General features: G+C 38.5%; 1 protein-coding gene across 1 annotated transcript in view; it reads right to left on the reverse strand.

Annotated features, from left to right (window-relative positions):
- Positions 1-22,118, reverse strand: part of LOC127529090 (putative ATP-dependent RNA helicase TDRD12) — a 119,339-nt gene that overhangs the window by 23,056 nt on the left and 74,165 nt on the right. The window contains exon 3 of the mRNA XM_051931570.1: positions 15,786-15,849. Within this exon, the coding sequence (XP_051787530.1) occupies positions 15,786-15,849 (64 nt within the window). The remainder of the gene's footprint in view (positions 1-15,785; positions 15,850-22,118) is intronic.

Here is a 22,118-nt window from a genome sequence, read left to right on the forward strand (position 1 = left end):
TTAATTCGTTCCGCATCCCAAATATATTAACATAAAAATCAATTTTCCTAACAAATAACACTGATAAATTATATATACTGTAGTCTACCTTTAATAAATAACACTGGTAAATAATATAACTGATTATTAAAAGAATCAAAACAGGTGTCCAAAGTGCAGTAGAGCATTCAATAAATCTTTAAATAAATAATCCTTAAAACAGTTGTGAAGTGGAGGTTTAAAGTACATAAGAATAACAATCCTTTAACATGAGGTTAAAACGTCAACAGGAAGCAGTCTTCAAAAAAACAGATGACAATCCCTGGTGCTTCTTCTCTGTTAGCGTCTCACCTGCTTCTCCCATGCGGGCTCTGCAACAGGCGAGACACTTAATGCAGCTGACCTTCTCTACACCGTCCTGCTTCAGCTGTTTGGCTCGCCTGTTCAGCTACACGCGAGCCTGTACTCGCTCGCTCTCTCGCACCGACTTCCTACTGCTGCGGATTCCTGCCTCCTCCTGCAACCTCCGTTCTCTCTCCTCTCTTTTCTTTTACTTCTTCTCCCCCTTAACCGGCTCGCGCTTCTCTATATATGCGGGGAAGACATGGCAGCTGCTAGGGTTACCACTTTTAATACAAAAAAATAAGGGACGCATACATATTGATTCAAAACGGGACGCGCAATTTTATTCTCAAATACGGGACGATTCCGTATTTTAAAGGACGGGTGGCAACCCTGCCCAGCCCATCAGCCACAGGAACAATCATGGATGTGGGCAGTTTCCCACCTGTGCACTTAGGTGAGAAACGCATACACCGCAGATCGCCCTGCGGCTCGCTACAGCTACCACGCCCCCTCCCTAAGCCGCGAGCTATACCCACAGCCTGGCTCGTGGCTCGTTACGTGAGCCAATGCTCGTATTTAGATCTGAATTTTTCGCTCATACTTTCCTCGTATTTTGAATTTCTCGTATACAGAGGTGATCGTATCTCGAGGTTCCACTGTATATTGGTTCAGATATATACATTGGTTGGGATACATTGGTTGAGATATATACATCGGTTTGAATACATCCGTTCAGATATATACATTGGTTTAAATACATTGGTTGAGCTATATATAAATTGGTTTGCATAGATCCGTTCTGATATATATACATTGGTTGAGATACATCCGTTCAGATATATACATCAGTTTGAATACATCCGTTGAAATATATACATTGGTTGAGATATATATATTGGTTGATATACTTTGGTTTAGATATATATATTGGTTTAAATAGATTGGTTTAGATATATACATGGGTTCAGATACATCCGTTCAGATATATACATTGGTTGGGATTTACAGGCAGGCACAACGCGGCCACCCATGTTTAGCATCTCCCTTTCACTTCATCATTGCTTCAACACTGTTGTAATTACTGTGCATATTTTATACAAGTAGCATATGCCTGTCTGTCGCGTTTTGTTTCGTAAGCCCTCTTGGTTGGGGGTACTCGATTTCAAAGCACTTTTTTTACTTTTATTATTTAAAACATTCGCACAGATACCCGCCTCTTCGCCCAGCTCTGTTCCGCCCCGGCTCATTGTACCCGCGTGACTCACTCCCTCTTGTCCCTCCCATGACAGATTCTTCTCAAAAGCCGAGTTACCGGAAAGCACTGATCGCAACCGCAGTAATCCCCTTTTTTCACCTCATGAGACACTGGTTTATCAGTGACCGAAAGCCGCCCGGTGATATCTGTTATTCCGTATTGGCAGCATTTCATTAAAGGGCGATATGTTTCAGCAAGGAACTTAGTCCCATTTGCTGAAAGGATGTTATGGAGGAAAACACTGGAGTTGCTTTGTTTCTTTAAAATGTTGATCAGGGATCAAAATGACCAGAATATTCCTGCTTCACAAATAACTGACGTTTAACTGTTTTTATAGTAAAACTGACAAAACAACACACCTGCACACGTACATATGCATGTACACACACACACACACGCACGCACGCACGCACGCACACACACACACACACACACACACTCAAAGTCACAAATCGTAGGTCGCACACACTACTGATTAAGTGTATCTGTCACGGGCGATCATTTTTTTCACCTAATAAAACTTTAGTTCGTCAAAGTTAGAAAGCAGCAAGGTGATTTCTATTATTCCTTATTGGCAGCATTTCATTTAAAGATGATTCACGTCAACCAGGCGAAAGAGTCTCTTATTTTGACATGACGATGTTTTTTTAGGCTTAAGCATTTTTGATTGACTTACAAAAGAAAATAGTTATTACTTACCCTCTTTGCTTTGAATTGGCTTTTTAAAAAACCTTTTTGATATAATTTATTTATGACAGTTTAAAATAAAAAAATAGTGCTCAAAATTATAATGCGGCGTATCTAACATGAAAAGGTGGTGGTAGGAGTAAAATGCTAACTCACAGTTAAATGATCACTGGTTTGTGTCCGGGGGGCTTCCTTTCTGTTATTTTATTTATTTATTTATTTTTACAAATTGCTTTGAGTAGTAAGAAAGGCGCTATAAAGCGTAAGGAATTATTATTATTATTATACGTGTGAATGCGTGATCAAATTCAGCCGCTGCGTAGTGGAGTATAAATAGGGACACTATGTGCTCAACAATACCACAAGTTCATTGAAATAATTACACAGTAAGGTGCGCACGCAATACAAACATAATGTGTATATTATTGAAGTAAAGGTTCATATAAATTGATTATATACAAATTTTTAACAAGTTGAGAGATGTAAACTGGTAAACTTCGCCTTTCGCGGCTTCACTCCATTGCGGATTTTATATGTAAGCATATTTAAATATATATCGCGGATTTTTTGCTGGTTCGCGGATTTCTGCGGACAATGGGTCTTTTAATTTCTGGTACATGCTTCCTCAGTTGGTTTGCCCAGTTGATTTCATACAAGGGACGCTATTGGCAGATGGCTGAGAAGCTACCCAGCTTACTTTTCTCTCTCTCTTGCGCTGACTTTCTCTGATCCTGACGTAGGGAGATTGAGCAGGGGGGCTGTTCGCACACCTAGACGATACGGATGCTCGTCTAAAAATGCTGAAAGATTATCTTCACGTTGCTATCTTTTGTGCAGCTGCTTCCTGAAACGACATGCTGCACGGTGCTTCGCATACTTAAAAGCTCGAAGGGCACGTATTGATTTTTGATTGAAAAACAAACTCTGTCTCTCTCTATCTCTCTCTCTTTGTCTGCTCCTGAGGGGGGAGGGGGTGTGAGCTGCCGCCTTCAACAGCTTTGTGCCATGGTGCTTCGCATACTTAAAAGCCAAACAGCCCTATTGATTTGTTTGGTTTTCTCTCTATCTCTGTGACAGTCACTGCTCCTGACACGCATTCCTTTGAAGAGGAAGATATGTTTGCCTTCTTTTAATTGTGAGACGGAACTGTCATCTCTGTCTTGTCATGGAGCACAGTTTAAACTTTTGAAAAAGAGACAAATGTTTGTTTGCAGTGTTTGAATAACGTTCCTGTCTCTCTACAACCTCCTGTGTTTCTGCGCAAATCTGTGACCCAATCATGACAATATAAAAATAACCATATAAACATATGGTTTCTACTTCGCGGATTTTCTTATTTCGCGGGTGGCTCTGGAACGCAACCCCCGCGATGGAGGAGGGATTACTGTATAGATATATATATATATATATATATATATATATATATAGATAGATAGAAAGATATATATATATATATATATATTTATCTATATATATCTCTCTCTCTCTCTCTCTATATATATATATATATATACATATATAGATAGAAGGATAGATAGATAGATATATATATCTATATATCTATATATATATATTGTAGCAGTAGAGGCGTGGAGCCACCTCTAACACCCTCAGGTACCACTCCAGACACTGGATAAAAGTCCAAGACTCTTTTATTTTCTTGTACTGTGCACAAAGCACCCTCCACTCCACACTCATATAATTACAATAAATCACCAATACAAACCAATCCTCCTCGCCCAGACACTTCGCCCTCCTACCTCCCAGCTCAGCTCAGTGTCTGGGCTTTCTCACAGTCCTTTTATATCCCCTGACCCGGAAGTGGTTCCTGGCCAAACCCACAAGTCCATATTCCTTCCAGGTCAGGGTAAACAGTCCTTTTCTTCACCCCGGGAGCACGTCGTTCCTTCCTGTCACGTGACCGTGACGTACTCCCGGGTTATAGGGCACATAAGAGCCCACGAGCCCCCCTACAGTGACTCCTGGTGGTCCCCAAGGTATCCAGCAGGGCTGTGTATACAAACTACATAGTCCATGAGGCCCTGCTGGAACTCGGGGCACGATCATGCTGTCCGGAGGGCTCCTCCTGGCGGCCTGGGGGTGACGACCGGAGTTTGTAGCCGGCCGTCCATCACAATATATTGAGAGAGAGATAGAGATATATATATATATATATATATATATATATATAGATAGATAGATGTGTATGTATGTAGATATGTATATATGTGTATATATATGTAGATATGTTAATATGTATATGTATATATGTGTCTGTATGTATATATATATATATATATATATATATATATATATATATATATGTGTGTGTATATGTATGTGTATATATATGTTGATATATGTATATATATGTGAATGTGTATATGTATATACTATATATATGTATATATGTATATATAAGTATATATGTTTATGTATATATATGTTTACATAACCTCTTTAACACACTACTTCTCCGCTGCGAAGCGCGAGTATTTTGCTAGTATATATATATATATATACACGGTGTTGTTGCTTTGGTGGAGGGATATATATATATATATTTATTTATTGTGCATTTTTTTTCTTGTTATTGCTCATTTAATATAATTAATTACCTATTTTTACATATCATCTGTTTTTTGCGTGCTTGATTAAACCGTCGATTGTGGGGAAAATTTTCATTTGTTAGAGGTACGGCTTGTTATTTAGATTCAGATCAGTAATTTATCCAGGCCACAGGACTTGGAGGTGTAGCTGCCGGCCGGGTAAGGGGTCGGCCATTACATGTTTAATTTAATATACTCACTCATAAAATGTGGATGCAGAAAAAGCATTTGACATGGCTAAATGGGACTACCTATTCACCACATTGCACAAATTTGGGTTTAGCTCAAACATATGTGCATGGATCAAACTACTTTATACCAGTCCAGAAGCCTCTGTTTGTATTGACATCTATCTATCTATCTATCTATCTATCTATCTATCTATCTATCTATCTATCTATCTATCTATCTATCTATCTATCTATCTATCTATCTATCTATCAAGATTATTTCAAACTACTTCAAACTAGAATGTGGTACTTGACAAGGATGCCGCCTATTACCACTGCTTTTTTCAATGGTCATTGAGCCATTGGCCATTCATTTTTGAAATGCATCAAAGATGAAGGGGATTACCAGAGAAGGACTTGAACAGAAAATAATACTATATGCAAATGATATGGTACTGTATATATCAGACCCACAAACCTCTGTACCAGTAGTCCTTAATGAACCAGAAGAATTTCAAAAGATATCTGGACTCAAAATGAATTTGAATTAGTGTGTTTGTTCTAGTGAACTCTCTGCCACACAAGACACCTTCCCATTTATGTTAGCGGATCACTTTAAATACCTCAGGGTAAACATCACTAGTAAATATAAAGATCTTTTTCAACACAGTTTTTCTATCTGTATGGAAAAGATGTAAACAGGTGTTCTAACCACAATCACACATTAGGTTGGTTTGGTTTGGTTTAGGTTTATTTGTCATATATAGGTTAACACAGGGTCAACATACAATGAAATGTGTATGATGAGAAAAACAAGTCACTCAGCCTAGATTCAATAAAGGTAAAAAAAAATTGATGTTTGCTCCGAGGAACTTTAAGCTGTTAACCCTTTCAACTTCTACGCCGTTGATGTAGATAGCCTGGTGTTCTCCGCCTTGCTGTTTCCGATAGTCCACGATCATCTCCTTGGTTTTGCTGACGTTAAGAGACAAGTTGTTATCCAGGCACCAATTACTCAGTGCCAGCACCTCCTCTCTGTAGGCTGTCTCATCGTTGTCAGTGATAAGGCCTATGATGGTTGTGTCGTCTGCAAACTTGATGATGGTGTTTGTGCAACACATTCGTGGGTGAACAAGGAATACAAGAGAGGGCTAAGCACACAGCCCTGCGGTGCTCCTGTGTTTAAAATGAGTGATGAAGACGTATGTTTGCCGAATCTCACCACCTGGGGCCTGTTTGTGAGGAAAGAGAAAATCCATCTGCAGATGGTCGTCCCCAACCCAAGGTCGTCAAGCTTCAAGATGAGTTTTGAGGGGATGATGGTGTTGAATGCCGAGCTGTAATCTATGAACACCATTCTTACATATGTATTTCCTCTTTCCAGGTGGGTGAGGGCAGTGTTTATTGTTAGCGTGATGGCATCCTCTGTAGATCTGTTTGCTCTGAAAGCAAATTGGAGAGGATCCAGCATGTCAGGGAGGGAGGAGCAGATGTAACCTATGACCAGTTGCTTGAAGCACTTCATAATGGCTGATGTCAGTGCAACCGGGCGATAGTCATTCAGACAGGAGACCACCGGTTTCTTTGGGACAGGAATGATGGTGGATGCCTTGAAGGAAGTGGGGACCACCGACTGCCTCAGGGAGAGATTGAAGATGTTGGTGAACACACCTGCTAGCTGGTCAGCACACACCCTGAGGGCACGGCCTGGGATGCCATCTGGTCCCGGAGCTTTGCGAGGATTGACCTATTTGAAGGACCTTCTCAAGTCAGACGTTTCAAGGATCAGAGTGACAGACTCACTGCCCCCTTGAGGATATAGCACCTGTTCTTTGTTGGCTGCATCAAAACAAGCATAGAAAGTATTGAGCTCGTCTGCAAGAGATGCAGTGGGCTGAACACTGACTGTGTTTTTCTTTTTATAGTCAGGGATGCAGCACAGTCCATTCCACAGGCGCTTGGTGTCAGAGCTGTGGTAGCTTGACTCCACTTTGTCCCTGTAGTCCCATTTGGCCTTCTTGATGGACCTCCGAAGGTTGTGTCTGGCTGCTTTGTATGCATCAGAGACCCCTGAGCCAAAGGCAGAGGTCCGCGCCTTGAGCTTAGCCCGAAACTCCCCATTTACCCAGGGTTTCTGGTTAGGATATATGCAAATGGAGGTTTTAGTGACAACATCGTCAATGCACTTGCTGATATATCCTGTGACGGAGTCTGTGAATTCATTGATGTTGCCATCAGCTGCATCCTCAAACATCTGCCAATCAGTTGTTTCAAAGCAGTCCTGTAAGACCCCCTCAGCTTCACTGTCCCATTTGTAGATGTCCCTGTAAACCGTTTTTTCCTGTTTAAGTCTTTGTTTATATGCGGGCAGCAGCAATATAGAGCAATGGTCTGCTTTTCCAAACGCTGGTCAAGGGAGGGGTTTGTAGGAGTCCTTGAATAAGGTGTAACAATGATCCAGTGTTTTATCACCTCTTGTGCGGGGGAGAGTTGTGCTGATAGTATTTAGGGAGAACTTTCTTCATGTTTGCTCTCCCAACACAATAAATGCTGCTTCTGAGTTAGCATTCTCTAGTCCACTGATAACATCATACAGTTCATCCATAGCCGAAGCTTTACCAGCTTGTGGGGGGATGTAAACAACTGAAAGGAGAACTGAACTGAACTCCCTCGGGAGGTAAAAGGATATAACTTTAATGGTCAGCAGCTCGAGAACCAGTGAGCAGTGTGTTTTTAATGCACACACATCCGTAGCCAACGAAGAGTTAACCATAAAGCACACACTCCCTCCCCTCGACTTGCCTAAGTCCTTCGTTCTGTCTCCCTGATAAACTGTGAACCTGTCTGGTGTGACTGCGCAGTCGGGTACGCTGGGCTCCAACCACGTCTCTGTGAACGCCAAAACTCAGAAGTTCGTGATGTCTTTTTGGTGCTTTATCCGTGCGCGCAGCTCATCTAATTTGTTGTCCAGAGACTGAACGTTAGCGAGCAGGATGCTAGGCAGAGGAAGCTTGTTGTTTCTCTGTCGGGTTCGGCACAGAACTTCAGCGTGTTTCCCCCTCTGTTTACCTTCAGTGTCGCGCGAGTAAGCAAAAGACTCCAGGCAGTACAGTGTCCGCGATATCAAAAACTGTTGTAAAATCCGAACTGGCTGATGAACGTAATTCCAAGAGTGTTTGCCGGTCATACTGAAAGTGTGATAAAGTAGTACGCACAAAGAGAGTGAGTAGTAAGAAAATAAATAATAACTTTTTGCTGAGATGACTCAGAGCTCTCGTTGGTGCAGTCATCTTATGGCACAGCCAGACAGCCTTGTCATTAGCAGAGAGAATCAATACTGTCAAGATGAACATCCTTCCCAAGCTTCTTTTTTATTTCACAGTATCTCTATGTACATTAACAAATAATTCTTTAAGAAATTAGACTCAATTATAACCACATTTATTTGGAATTCAAAACATCCACGCACACAAAGGGTGACTCTACAGTGAGCTAAAGCAGAAGGGGGCATGGCACTACCTAACTTTCAATTTTATTACTGAGCAGCAAATATACAAGCTATAAAGACCTCAAAATTGACACAAATTGATGAATATACACAAGCATGGTTTGCAATAGAAATAAAGTGGTACAGTGGGAAATGATCTTTCACTTAACATCCCTGAAGAGGAGTGGAAGGCAACCATGCATAGAATACACTCTGGCTCCATATGGGCAAAGCTTTCACTGATTCAACATACATTTTTTTATTGAAACTATTTGTCTCATTTAAAACAGTCCAAAATGTTTCCAGGCCAAGATACAACCTGCAACACATTGTGAGAACAGGGATTTTACTGAGCAATCAGTATGGATTCAGACAAGGAAAGTTGTGTTTTACTAACATGATGGAATTCTATGAGGTAGCAACAAAAAGATATGATCAGAGTGGTGCATATTATTTAGCTTGACTTTCAGAAAGCATTTAATATGGCCCCACATGTGAATGTGGTGCTGAGGTGTCACCCATTGCACCGCTGCACTTGGATCTCAATCCAGATAGTTTGCAGTGCGGTGGGTGTGGCAAAACACTGTGATCAGTGCATGCTCCCAACCTCTCCTTTATCTCCCCTCCCACATATGAGGTTGGGCATCAAACTAAAAGAGGTGGGAGTTCAGGGTGTAGTGTGTAAGGGTGCAGAATTAGCTAAAACGTAGAAAGCAAAGGGTGATACCGTGAGGAACCTTATCTGAATCAGGTGAATTTAAGAGTGGTAACCCTCAGGGGTCAGTGCTAGGGCCACTACTATTTTTAATACATATAAATGTAAATATAAATAGATGTAAATATAAATGACTTGGATAGGAATAAAAATATCAAGCTGGTTAAGTTTACAGATGATACCAAACAAGGAGGTTTGGCAGATAATCTAGAATCCGTTCAATCATGACAGAGGAACTTGGACAATGTACAGACTTGGGCAGATTTGTGGCAGATGAGATTTAATGAAAGAAAATGTAAATTATTCCATGTATTAAATACAAATGGTAGATAGATTTGAATGCACAATGGAGGTCTGAAAATTGAAAATACATCTTATGAGAAAGATTTAGGAGTTGTGGACAGAAGCCATTAAAAAGACTAGAATATTAGGTTAGATACAACAATGTGTGGAGTACAAATTGAAAGTTGTAATACTCAAGTATTATAGTGTACTGGTGAGGCCTCATCTAGAGTACTATGTGCAGTTTTTGTCTACAGGATACAAAAAAGAGGTAGCAGCACAGGAAAAAGTCCAGATAAGAGCAAGTAGGGTGATTCCTCGATGAATTATGAGGAAAGATTAAAATAGCTGAGCCTTTTTACTTTAAGGAAAAGATTAAGAGGAGATATGACTGAAGTATTCAAAATTATTAAGGTAATTAGTACAGTGGATCTAGATTGTTACTTTAAAATGAGGTTAACTTAAACATGGAGACCCAATTGGAAACTTCAGGGTAAATTTTGCACAAACATTTAGAATGTTTTTTCTACACAGAGAACCATAGAAACATGGACTAAGTTAATAAGTACTGTGGTAAACAGTAGGATGTTAGGGAGCTTCAAACCTTAACTTGATGTTATTTTGGAGAAATTAAGTGAAAAGGACTAGCAAGTTTTTTTGGGCTAAACGACCTGCTCTCGCCTAAATGTTTCTAATTAGTTTCTCTTTACATAACTTTTTTGTGGTGTGATTCTGTGAACTGCTATTAATACTTACATATATAAGAAATGAAAGTGTCATATTTCCGTCTAAGGAGCATATCTGGAATGTGACCTTTTTTAAAAAATTCTGCTGCTAAAACTCTTAATAATGGTTTTATTTTGTGGTACTTGAACTATTGTAACACTCAATGTAACAGTCTTTCTAAGCAGCTCCTACATATACTTTAAAATGCATGTGCTTATTGTTATAGTTACATTTTTACAGATTATTTTTGGTTTTGGTTCTATAGACATTTCTTATTTCATTTGTTATACACATTACTGCAGAAATGTGCACTAAAAGAAAATTACTGACATATAGATATTGATGCAATAATAAAATAATGAATCTAAACTGAGATTTAAACAAACTTAATTGGATAAAATAAATTGTTAAATGTATTTAATAAAATGACTTTTCAAAAATTTTCTTTAATGTCTAAATTATTATAGATTTTATAATATGGAAGTGGCAGCAAATAAATGAGGCCGCAGCACATACATGTCTAATGAATGAATGAATTTTGTCTAAGCAATTTAATGCAGCATTCTTTCAGCCTTCATGTGACTTGAACTTCAAACACCCCTGATGTGGTAAAAAGTAGCAGTGTGTTGGCATGACAGGTTGGTGGATAGTTCAGAGTGAACTTTAATTTATAGGCTGAAATTTCTTAATTTCTTAAAAGTACTGAATTATCATATCCAACCACATTCTAAGCCTCTTATCCAGTTCTGTGTTGGAGAGAGACAGTGCTTATTGTATTTCAATAGCACTGGACAAAATGGCAGAAACAACTATGGGTAGGTTAATAGTTTTAGTGAGTTATGCTTTACAGAATTACTTATATATATATGAATAAGATGACTTAAATCCGTTTTACTAAAAGATAACTAAGCACGGTGAAACATGATACCACAAGAGATGTAAAGTAACTGCAAGATTTTAAGTATCCAAAAAATGACTAAGAAAATGATGATTCTTAATAATGATTAAGAAAACAAATGGTTTGAATTAAAAAAAAAAGATCTAAACTGAGGTATACAAATAAAAAATTACATACATAAAATTGAAAATGAGTAATTTAGAACAATTTTAATAATAATAAAAACAGTAATATTGTAATGTTATGTAACACTCTAAACAAAGTAAAAAAACAAGCAAAACAATTTTTTCAAAATTATTGATAAAAGACTATTCAGAGATACACAGCAAGCTTTATTGGTGTTCCAGCTGCCATTTGGTGACCATTAAACAGAAATATGAATATCAGACTACATACTTTTTAAACAAAAGTAACACTAGTGAGTAAGACTATACCCTTAATAAGAATAGGGCTGTTAGATTGAACATTGTTATTCGAATATAATTTTATTTTACTTAAATATAGTCTTATTTGAAGGCAAAAGATTACATTCAATTGTAAAAGTACAGTTGTTTGTCATACCAGCACTACTTTTGCCACTGAGTTACTCCAGATGTGCTATGCAAAGCTGCAGTATTTTGCAAACCTGTTTTTGCTCTTCACTTTCACGATTGGAATTTTATAATTCTGAATGTGTAGCTTGTTATCTTTATTAGTAAATCCTACAGCTAGAACCTTCATAAAACAGTATTTTTTAATACCACAATGTACTTGGTGCAGTTATTCTAAATGCTTTTGAGGTTCCCTGAAAGTGTCACTTTGCATCCGATTCTGTCCTATTCACTCCTAAACCTGAGATTCCTCACTGTTGTTTAAAGCTAAGATCTTCTCATTAAAGCAAATGGAACAATTACTGACAATTCTAATTTTCCTTTTTACCCAACACTCTGTCCTAAAATGAATCCCTCTTTTATGTGGCTGCTGATTTGACACGTAATGCCTAAAAGAATGTGGTGTAACTCAAAATATTCAAGCCAACCCCATTAAAATGTTGCTGCATCTGTAAAGGAGAAAAGCAAGTAGATAGATTGTGTGTCCCTTGACTTTATACCATAACGATCCCGTAAGCCACACAGGAGTTGCTTTTCTGGTTGAGCCCATAGGAGATTATAGGCTTTTTATTTTGGATGCTGTGATATTATCTGTACTCTGCCTTTGCCCATTGCACACCTCCATAATAATAAAACAATCCTGCTTTTGACCAGCCTGCATCTTGCCTGATCTTTTATTTTACTCACTGTTCTCACCTTGTCACGATCTTACTAAATGAACCAAATTCCTTGTGATCCTTGTCAGGACAATGAGACATAAAAGCAGCCAAAAAAACGAGCTTAAACCCTTACAAGCCACACGTGCTGGCACCATGCTGCTTTACAATATTAATATTTTTTACATTTTTTTAATCAAGGTGCAGCTGCAAATCACAAACTGCTTATGAAAAAGTTGTGTGGGTATTACAGCACATAGCTGGTTTCCCCGAGATGCGTACTTGTTGTGATGAGCATGTAAATAATGGTTATCCAAGTACTGCTAGGAGTTTTTTTTTTCTGCTGTTTGTTCTTGATGTGCAGATGTCATTATAACAGTGGGGTGTTTAAAAAAAAAAAAAAAAAAAGCAGGTATAAAAGTACATGTTGTAAAGGACAGCATGCATGGGCTGGCATTGCTCCCATTCCCTTAACCAGTTGACAAAGAGATCAGGGAGGCTCCGTTTCAAAGTTATATTATTCCCCAACATGCTAGATGGCAGCAATCCCTGGGCTTCTGGACCCATTCAGATACCAGCAAGGGAGTGTTGGTAACTGGTATAGTGCAGTGGGGCAGCCCTGCTGGGGTCTACGGGTGCCACTTGACCTTGCCCCGGCACTGGAAGTACTCTTGTGTCCAAGATAAAAGGAGCTGCTCAACATCACCCAGGCGAGTTGGAGTTGGGTGGAAGAAGGACAAAGCTCGCCTAAGAGGAATGGAGAAGAACTGTGTTGTGGTTGGTTTATGACATATTTAAAGCCTTTGTGCAAGGTATTTTGTCTAAATAAAACTCTTCTTTATACCAGATCTTGTGTCTGAGGTTTGGGGTGCTGCAATGACCCCAAATGGTCACAATGGGTAACACCCAGAATCATTAACCTGTAAAATTGTTAGTAATACCAAATTATTATCACTCAAGTTATTATTTACAATTCATCAATTAATCACTGCATACTGTAAATAGCAAAACAATTTGGAAAGGCATAGGAAGTGAATACATGTTGCCCAGAGTTGTGCATTGGCATGTATCAAGAAATGCTAAGATAGAGAAAAAGGTAGAAAGCTATGTGACAAATACAATGACAAGCTGAGTAATTTTAGAGTTATACTTACCACTCTACTCTTACCATGCTAGGTCAGAACCAATATAGAAAAGATGTTAAGAAAAACCTGTTCTATTCAGAGAATACTATATCAGAGCCACAATAAACTAAGACGTCTACATGCAAGTCATAAACATGCAAGGACAAAAAACTATTTTGGTCTAACCCAAGGACTACATTAAAAGTTGAGTTGGTAGAGATTTCAAGGGCATAAGCCATGTCTAAACAGGATTTGTGAAAGGGTATAAAGAAAGAACAAGACAGAAGAATCAGCCCTACACTGTGACATCCTGGTTGTGCAACAGGTGCATTACGGAAGTTCAAGACCGGTATAAACTGAGGGTAAATGAGAGGCCTGGGTTCTCTGTCTATATAATTCTATCCATTCTATGCATTCCAACCATCCAGAGATCATGCCTAATCAGAGACTAATCAAATTACTGAGACAAAGAGCCACCTGGTTATTTAGACATACTGGATGCCTAGAGTCCTATCAAGAAGAGCTGATATTCATTCAGGTTGAATTTGATATACAGTGGAACCTCTAGATACGAGTTTAATTCGTTCCAGCACTGAGCTTGTATAGCTAATTTCTCGTATCTAGAACAAACGTCCCCATTGAAAATAATGGAAATCCAGTTAATCCGTTCCGCATCCCAAATATATTAACATAAAAATCAATTTTCCTAACAAATAACACTGATAAATTATATATACTGTAGTCTACCTTTAATAAATAACACTGGTAAATAATATAACTGATTATTAAAAGAATCAAAACAGGTGTCCAAAGTGCAGTAGAGCATTCAATAAATCTTTAAATAAATAATCCTTAAAACCGTTGTGAAGTGGAGGTTTAAAGTACATAAGAATAACAATCCTTTAACATGAGGTTAAAACGTCAACAGGAAGCAGTCTTCAAAAAAACAGATGACAATCCCCGGTGCTTCTTCTCAGTTAGCGTCTCACCTGCTTCTCCCATGCGGGCTCTGCAACAGGCGAGACACTTAATGCAGCTGACCTTCTCTACACCGTCCTGCTTCAGCTGTTTGGCTCACCTGTTCAGCTACACGCGAGCCTGTACTCGCTCGCTCTCTCGCACCGACTTCCTACTGCTGCGGATTCCTGCCTCCTCCTGCAACCTCCGTTCTCTCTCCTCTCCTCTCTTTTCTTTTACTTCTTCTCCCCCTTAACTGGCTCGCGCTTCTCTATATATGCGGGGAAGACATGGCAGCTGCTAGGGTTACCACTTTTAATACAAAAAAATAAGGGACGCATACGTATTGATTCAAAATGGGACGCGCAATTTCATTCTCAAATACGAGACGATTCCGTATTTTAAAGGACGGGTGGCAACCCTGCCCAGCCCATCAGCCACAGGACAAATCATGGATGTGGGCAGTTTCCCACCTGTGCACTTAGGTGAGAAACGCAGACACCACAGATCACCCTGCGGCTCGCTACTGCTACCACGCCCCCTCGCTAAGCCGCGAGCTATACCCACAGCCTGGCTCGTGGCTCGTTACGTGAGCCAATGCTCGTATTTAGATCTGAATTTTTCGCTCATACTTTCCTCGTATTTTGAATTTCTCGTATACAGAGGTGATCGTATCTCGAGGTTCCACTGTAATTCCTCATGTTCATTGCTTTGTGTTTGCTTTAAGCACATTAGGAATCTTAAGTTATCTATAATGAATTAATAAAATTGTAATGTTCTCTGTAACCTGCTAATTTTGGTTTGTGACAGAGGGCTATTATGCAGATTTAGGACACACTGTCTGGGTCTATGTAATAAGAGTCTTAAAAGGAGAATAGGGTCATCATAGAGCCCTTCCACGATATAAAACGGTGATGGACTGGCATCCCTGTCAGGGCGAACACAATGTTGATAGGATAGGTGGGCTTGTGCAACAAATCTATTTAATTAAACTAACCATGTGCAATTTAAATGAGAATAAGCCTTTATAGGCAAATATCCCACATTGTAATTTTATTGATTGCTTATTGAGTTGGGGAGTGATAAATACTTAAAGTAAAATGCTAACCTTGTCTGCTAACACAGGAAATAAAAAATACATTGCTATTATTTTAATATAATAAAGAAGAGTAGGCATTAATAGACCGGTGAAAGTTAAGTAAAATAAAAAGATTACAAAAACAACATGTTACCATGTTACAACAACAACATTTCAATATCAATTTGCCTTTTGCAAAAATAATTTGCAACTGCTATGGGACTTACCTTTAATACCACTTAGCTCCTCAATATCTTCAATGTGATCAAAATCTACTGTAACAAATGCATTCTGCAGAAGAAGAGAAGTATTATTGAGATTTAAAAACACCACATTATAATCACAAAGGCTTACAAACCTACTGTAGTGCAACCAGTAAGTGTAACAGGGAAGTCATTCCTTCAGACAATGTCATGTATAGTTTTATAACCCCCATTCATTAAATAAATCAAATAAGGTTAAAAAAAAACCAGATTCTTTCATTTAATATTAGAGTTAGGCTGAAAACCTGACAACATTCAGTACAATAATAGAGGAAATCAGGTGTGAGCAAATACTGTACTTTTTCACAATATATAAATAGGTCTAAACAGTTAAAATAAATTAAATATTTTTTGTGCTCATTTAAATTAAATACATTTGAAAGAAACACATTTGACAAGACCACCAATGACAAACTAGCTGAAGTCTCTCCTGTCCTGCTTGTTTGGGACAAGGTGTCCCCCTTTCTGGAAAAATTTGGTTTCCCATTTTGGAAATATTTAGTCTAGTAATATTGCAGTTATATTTTATTTTTTAGGAAAAAATATAAATATATTGTACACTCACACTCTGTATATCACGCTGATGAAAGAAGTAAATAATTTGTAACTATGTGTACATACAATTATGTGCTCATCTAACCCTTGAAACAATTTCCATTTACCACGAGGCACAAAGAAACCTTGTACACTAGATTGGAGTTTTTGTGCTGCAGTTCACACACTATGTTGTGCCTTCTGTTGCAGTTGCCCAACAAAGGTGTAGCGTATTTTTATTTATTTGTTTTTCACTTTCTCGTTGTTGCTTTTTTCTGCAATTTCACACCTATATTAACCCAAGAACATACAAATGTTTTCATGCCAGCTTCTTCCAGTGCTAAGGGCAATGCTTTTCCTGGCAGCCCTGGGCACATGGCAGGAAAGAGCCGTTAACAAGGCATACATGTACACCTAAACCATTTAAACAGGCACCAATCCTAAACCAAAACAGTAGATGTTTTGGCATGCAAGTTGAAAACTGTCATAGTCAGAAACAGTGGAGTTGATAAGTGACAGTTGATCAAAGTGGTGGGTGGAGTGGAGGTTCCTCATGTGGCTCATTCAGAGGTACTTGTGCCAAAGTTCATGAGGTGTGATTCAGTGACGTGATCAGGGAAATAGGGGGAGGGGTGGAGTTGATTGAGAGAGGGGTTCCTACATGCCTTTAAAAGTTTGCAGGGTGTGATTTGATTGGTTTGTGGGGGGAGATCCTCATGTGAAACTTTGTGCAGATACAGAATTATGGAACTTCACTGTTACACTAAGAAATTTAAACTGAAACAGTACTGCTCAGAAAACGAACATAGAAAGTTTTGCAGATAGCATTTTGATATGGTAATTGAACCTATGACGTTTGAACTGTAAAACTGCATGTCACAATCTTTCAAACTTATACTAAGTAGTACTTACAAATCAAACATAACACCAAGTCTTGCATCAAACGTGTTGTTCTCAATAGAGCCAAAATTGCGACTCAAGGACTTCATATTCCATATCACTAGCATTCTTTTACTTTTGTCGAACTATATGTTTTCTTTTTTTTTTTTAAAGACATTTCCCCAATTCAAACTTAAGCTCTTATTGCGTTTCAACCAGTGTCAAAGAAGCTTTGTGCGTAAATGTGCGTCAAGAGGAGCTGTTGCATATGCAATGTATTTCCTGCCTTAAGCATACAGTTGTGACATGTAGTATGAATGAACAACTATACATCATTGGAATGCTCTGTACCTCAGCAATGTATGTATCCCAAATAACGAGATATTATTTACCCTGTACCAGTGTATACTCCCCAACCTGACCTGATACAATTCCAGGCACCTCACACCCACATAAACAGACTTGAACTGGGAGACCATCAGCTGCGTCATTGGGGAGGATGGGATAGCAAGCTGCTTGCTGCTACTGCTGATTGACATATTTGCAAAACAACGATGCTAATGAGGAGGTGTGAAGGAATTTAAGGTGGCCCAGAATTACGACCTTTTTCATACGCTTCAGGGATTCTTGTGTTAAAGGAAGGATGAAGGTTACCTAAAATAACTCTGCCGAAACAAAAGCTTTCTGCTGATGATTAATAATACTAAAATGAAATGTAATATCCATGCATTTTATTACCTTAGTCTGCAAATTTCTAAAACCATTCTATAAATGAGGGTACAAAAAAACAAATTCACCAAAAAAAATCATGAAATGCTGGAGGCCTGAACTTGAGAAAGAGAGAGACTGAGATATTGTGCAGCCTGTTTGTATGTGCAGAGGAGATGAGGAAGACTGCATCCCCAAGACGATCTCTTTTAGAGAAATCTTGGCATATGGTTCCTGAGCTGTCTCTATCCTTAATCTTAAAGATATGTGGAAGTGACAGGTGGCTGTTCCACCAGTGCCAATCTGAGCAGTGGAAGACTTTGATTTGGTGCGAGCGATGAACATGGAAGAGGAGAACAGAAAGGAGTCTTACAGTTCTAGCACCATGAGACAGTTTGGTGAAATCGAAGCACAGCTGGGTGTGGACACTTGGATTCAGCTACTGTGAAACCAATCATCCTTTTAAGTCCCACTTATTACTCATTTTTTTTCTCTCACATACTGTACCAACTGACAGCAAGTTGTATACCACAAAGGTTAAGGACTTCTGCTGTCATGTGTAACTACTTTGATATATGACTACTTTTATGTAAAAAATGAAGAACATTTTTGAAATAATATATATCTATTTAAAAATAAGACAATTTAAAGACAATCTTTAAAATTGCAATTTATTTTCTTAATAATGTCATCCTTGCTGGTGGAAAGGCCCCCATTTAAAAACCACTGGCTTGAATAGTATGTGGCCTAGAACAATGCAATTAAGGATAACAAGTGCATTATACCTTTGAAATGTATTCACATACATTAATGTTTTAACTTTGACAGCCCTAATATACAGTACAGTATATATCTATATATATATATAAAATTCTTTTCGCGTTTGAAACGGAAATTATGTAAGACCACGTGATATGGAAATTACGTATGACCACGCGATATGGAAATTACCTATGACCACAGAACATACTTCACTTCATTTGTGGACGCCATTTTTATATCGTCTTTACGAATTGTTATTATTTGTGTGCGCCCCGCGTCGCCCTCTCCCACTCCTCCTGTCTGGACTACAGTGCTGAGCTGTCCAACCGCCAGGCGCGTTCTGACAGAGAAGTTTTATTTATTCATCCACGTGACTGTCGCTGAAACTGCCACATTGTAACTTTTTTTTAGTTGGCAGTACTTGATAGTAGAAGAGATGATGAAAACAGCTTTGTGTCTTTCTACTTTTTAACTGCGCCGAGCTGTAAACAATGTGAAGACGAGACCGCCTTCAGCTGCAAGGGGTCGTGAGAACAAAGTGGATGCTGGGAGGCACGGAATGTCGGGCTGCTCCGCTGAGTCAAGAGCTTCGCAATTTAGGGAAGCGTCCTCTGTTCTCGCACTGTTTGTGACACTTCAAGTCCCCCTTCGGCTTCTGGGAGAGTGGAAATCTTTGCGAATGAGTGTTATCGGTGCCATTGAAGCAGGACTCTGTTTGTAAATTGCCCTGCACAACTACTTACTGTCCCTTAAGGTAAGTTCAGGTTACTAAAACCCCACAACATTCAAGGTTGCTTTTGTGATTAATTATTTTAACAAGTAAGTCACAGGCATGTAGTGCAAAGTTGTCAGGCAAAAATTTGGACGATCACATAGAAAATGTAATTTCTATACCACAGCGGTCGTGTAGCGCCTTTCACAAGTGATCTACTACTTACCTGTTGTGTTATAGCGCCTTTAAAATGTAGTTTACCCGAAACCACTCCAGTAGTGCTCAATGTATCTTTACTTCTTAACTGTTAATGTTTTACTGTTTAATAACTTATACACTACATTTTATTTTTTTCCCTTGCACTCAGTGAGCGAAGCCACTGGGTAATCAACTAGTTTCATATAAAAAACACAGTGCCTAGCATTGGTTCTGCACAGATGTAGTGTCCAGGGTTTGAATCCTACGCTGGATCACAGTTGGCATGGAGTTTGTTGAGAGTATCTGTATTTGCATCTGTGCGAGTTATGCTCGAGTTACTTTGTTTTCCTTCCCACATCCCCACAGAAGTGCTGTATGCCGTTCTGATAGTTCATTTTAAAACCTGCACTATGTATGTGTGTGAATAAGCAGTAGGTTGGTGTCCTGTCCAGAGCTGCTTCCTGACTTCTGCCAGAGCTGCACTGATGATTAAATATGAGTTTAAAATAAACATGGGCAGTTGTCCATTAATCCAAATGTAAAACAGTACATGAGAACTATCCTGTTATTCTGATACGTTTTAAACATACACAAATGAATTCAAGGAAAATAAACTGAATGCTGTCTGTACACTGCTCTTTCATTTCTTATTCTAGAGGAGCAACTGGGGAAGTACAGTGTGACTGTTATGCAATATCCATACAAGATGGAAGAAAATGCTTTCCTGTTTAGTAGTACATTAGGCAGGTGAAAAAGGTCTCTCATTAAACAGTCCAGTAAAGTTTACTCTTAATTCATAGAGTTGTATATTTCCTTTTAAATAGTAGCTGAAATCATTCCTTAATGTACCCAAATATCTCCTTTTATTTAATAGATCCAAGGGAGAAGGACACTTATATAAACAGAACTATTTTGCATAACACACTTGTTTTATGTATCATACCATATACTATATACAGATAATGAAGTTAGTAAGAAAGTTATTATGGTTTGAAAGTCTTTGGTACACAACCTGCAGTACGATTGGGCCAGTTTTATCTTAGGGTGTAACTGGCAGGAAACCACAGCTACGCAGAAAAGATATAGCAAACAGATTTTCTGTTACAATTCCACCCTTTTGTTCTCTTTAGAACAATTAATTATCCTCTTCAAGATCATCATAAAAAGGCAATATTGAAAGGAAGTTCTTGATGTCTTTTAAGTTTATTCCCACATTTTCTTGTGAAAATACATTACTAGCAATAGTTTTCTCAAACAATGACAAATAATACTTCAATATTAATAAAGAAAATATCAATCACAAGTCCAATGAAGAATAGTCAACTGCAACCATCCAGGTATGTAGTTCTTCCAGGCAGTGAGACAAATGACCACCGTTTTCACACTCAAAGAACAGTGTTTTTTTTTCAGGTCACTGAGGACACGTCAAAAAGAGACAAAAGATAGATTGGAAGTCATATCTGAAGTATAGGTACAACAATAGACTCCCAACAATGATACAGATTCCTACTTAGCTGGCCAGTAGCATATGAGGCACCATTTGATTCTGCAAAGTAACCAGCTTAGCAGAGATTTCATCAACAGCATCAGCAGTGAGGTTCGCCACTACCTGTGATGCTTTAGCCAGTTAATTTATTTGTTGACCATGTGGCAGCGATGTGGTGTGTTAGAAACTCACACTAATGCCAAATACTCAATTATATTTCAATCAGCGTTCCTCTCATGGCTGGGCCCAAATTCCTATTTTATGTCTTTTTTGTTCATTTTAATTTTATGTTAATATTGTTGTTCATGTTTATTATTTGTATAATTATATTTTTTCTCAGTGTTGCTGTTCATTCAGCTTCTATGTGTTGATGTATATTCTGCTATGTTCATTATGTTTTATAGATGGTTCCCAAGAAGCAGGGCCACCCGTCAAGGGACTGCTCTCAGCACGTTAAAGGCTAACAAAACAAGCAATTCTTTCAAATGTGCTTTGCTATTATTTTGCTATTTTTGAAGATTTACTGGATTTTGACCTCATGCTCTGTTTTTCAATCCTTCTTCTGAATTTGTGTTATTTGGAATTGATTTGTCTTGCTATTTTCCTGCTGTGTCTTTTGTGTTCTTCAAAGCATTTCAGAGCATTTTTTGATTAATAGCATTTTTAAACATTTATTAAGATTCTTTTTTTCCCCACAGTGTTAAACAAGCTGAACATTGACAGCTTATTTATCTTGTAGGGTTTTTTTCTACAGCTTTGGGGACCTTATAATTAGGTATACCTAAGTTCATGACAGGATATAACCTGAATTCTGATTTCCCCTTTTCTTCTCTAACAAGGTGGCTAGGGGAGCTTAATACAAACTGCCACGTGTGGTATAATGTAGGCCAATGAAAGTAAGCCTTCCTTGATTGAATACTCACATTAGTTAGATTTATCTTTTGCATAGGAAAGGCATCTGGTTCTGAGTCATTTTACAATAGGAATGGCACGAGGCGTACACATACACAATGACTTA

This window comes from Erpetoichthys calabaricus, chromosome 9, assembly GCF_900747795.2.
Source record: "Erpetoichthys calabaricus chromosome 9, fErpCal1.3, whole genome shotgun sequence".
Classification (NCBI taxonomy): domain Eukaryota; kingdom Metazoa; phylum Chordata; class Cladistia; order Polypteriformes; family Polypteridae; genus Erpetoichthys; species Erpetoichthys calabaricus.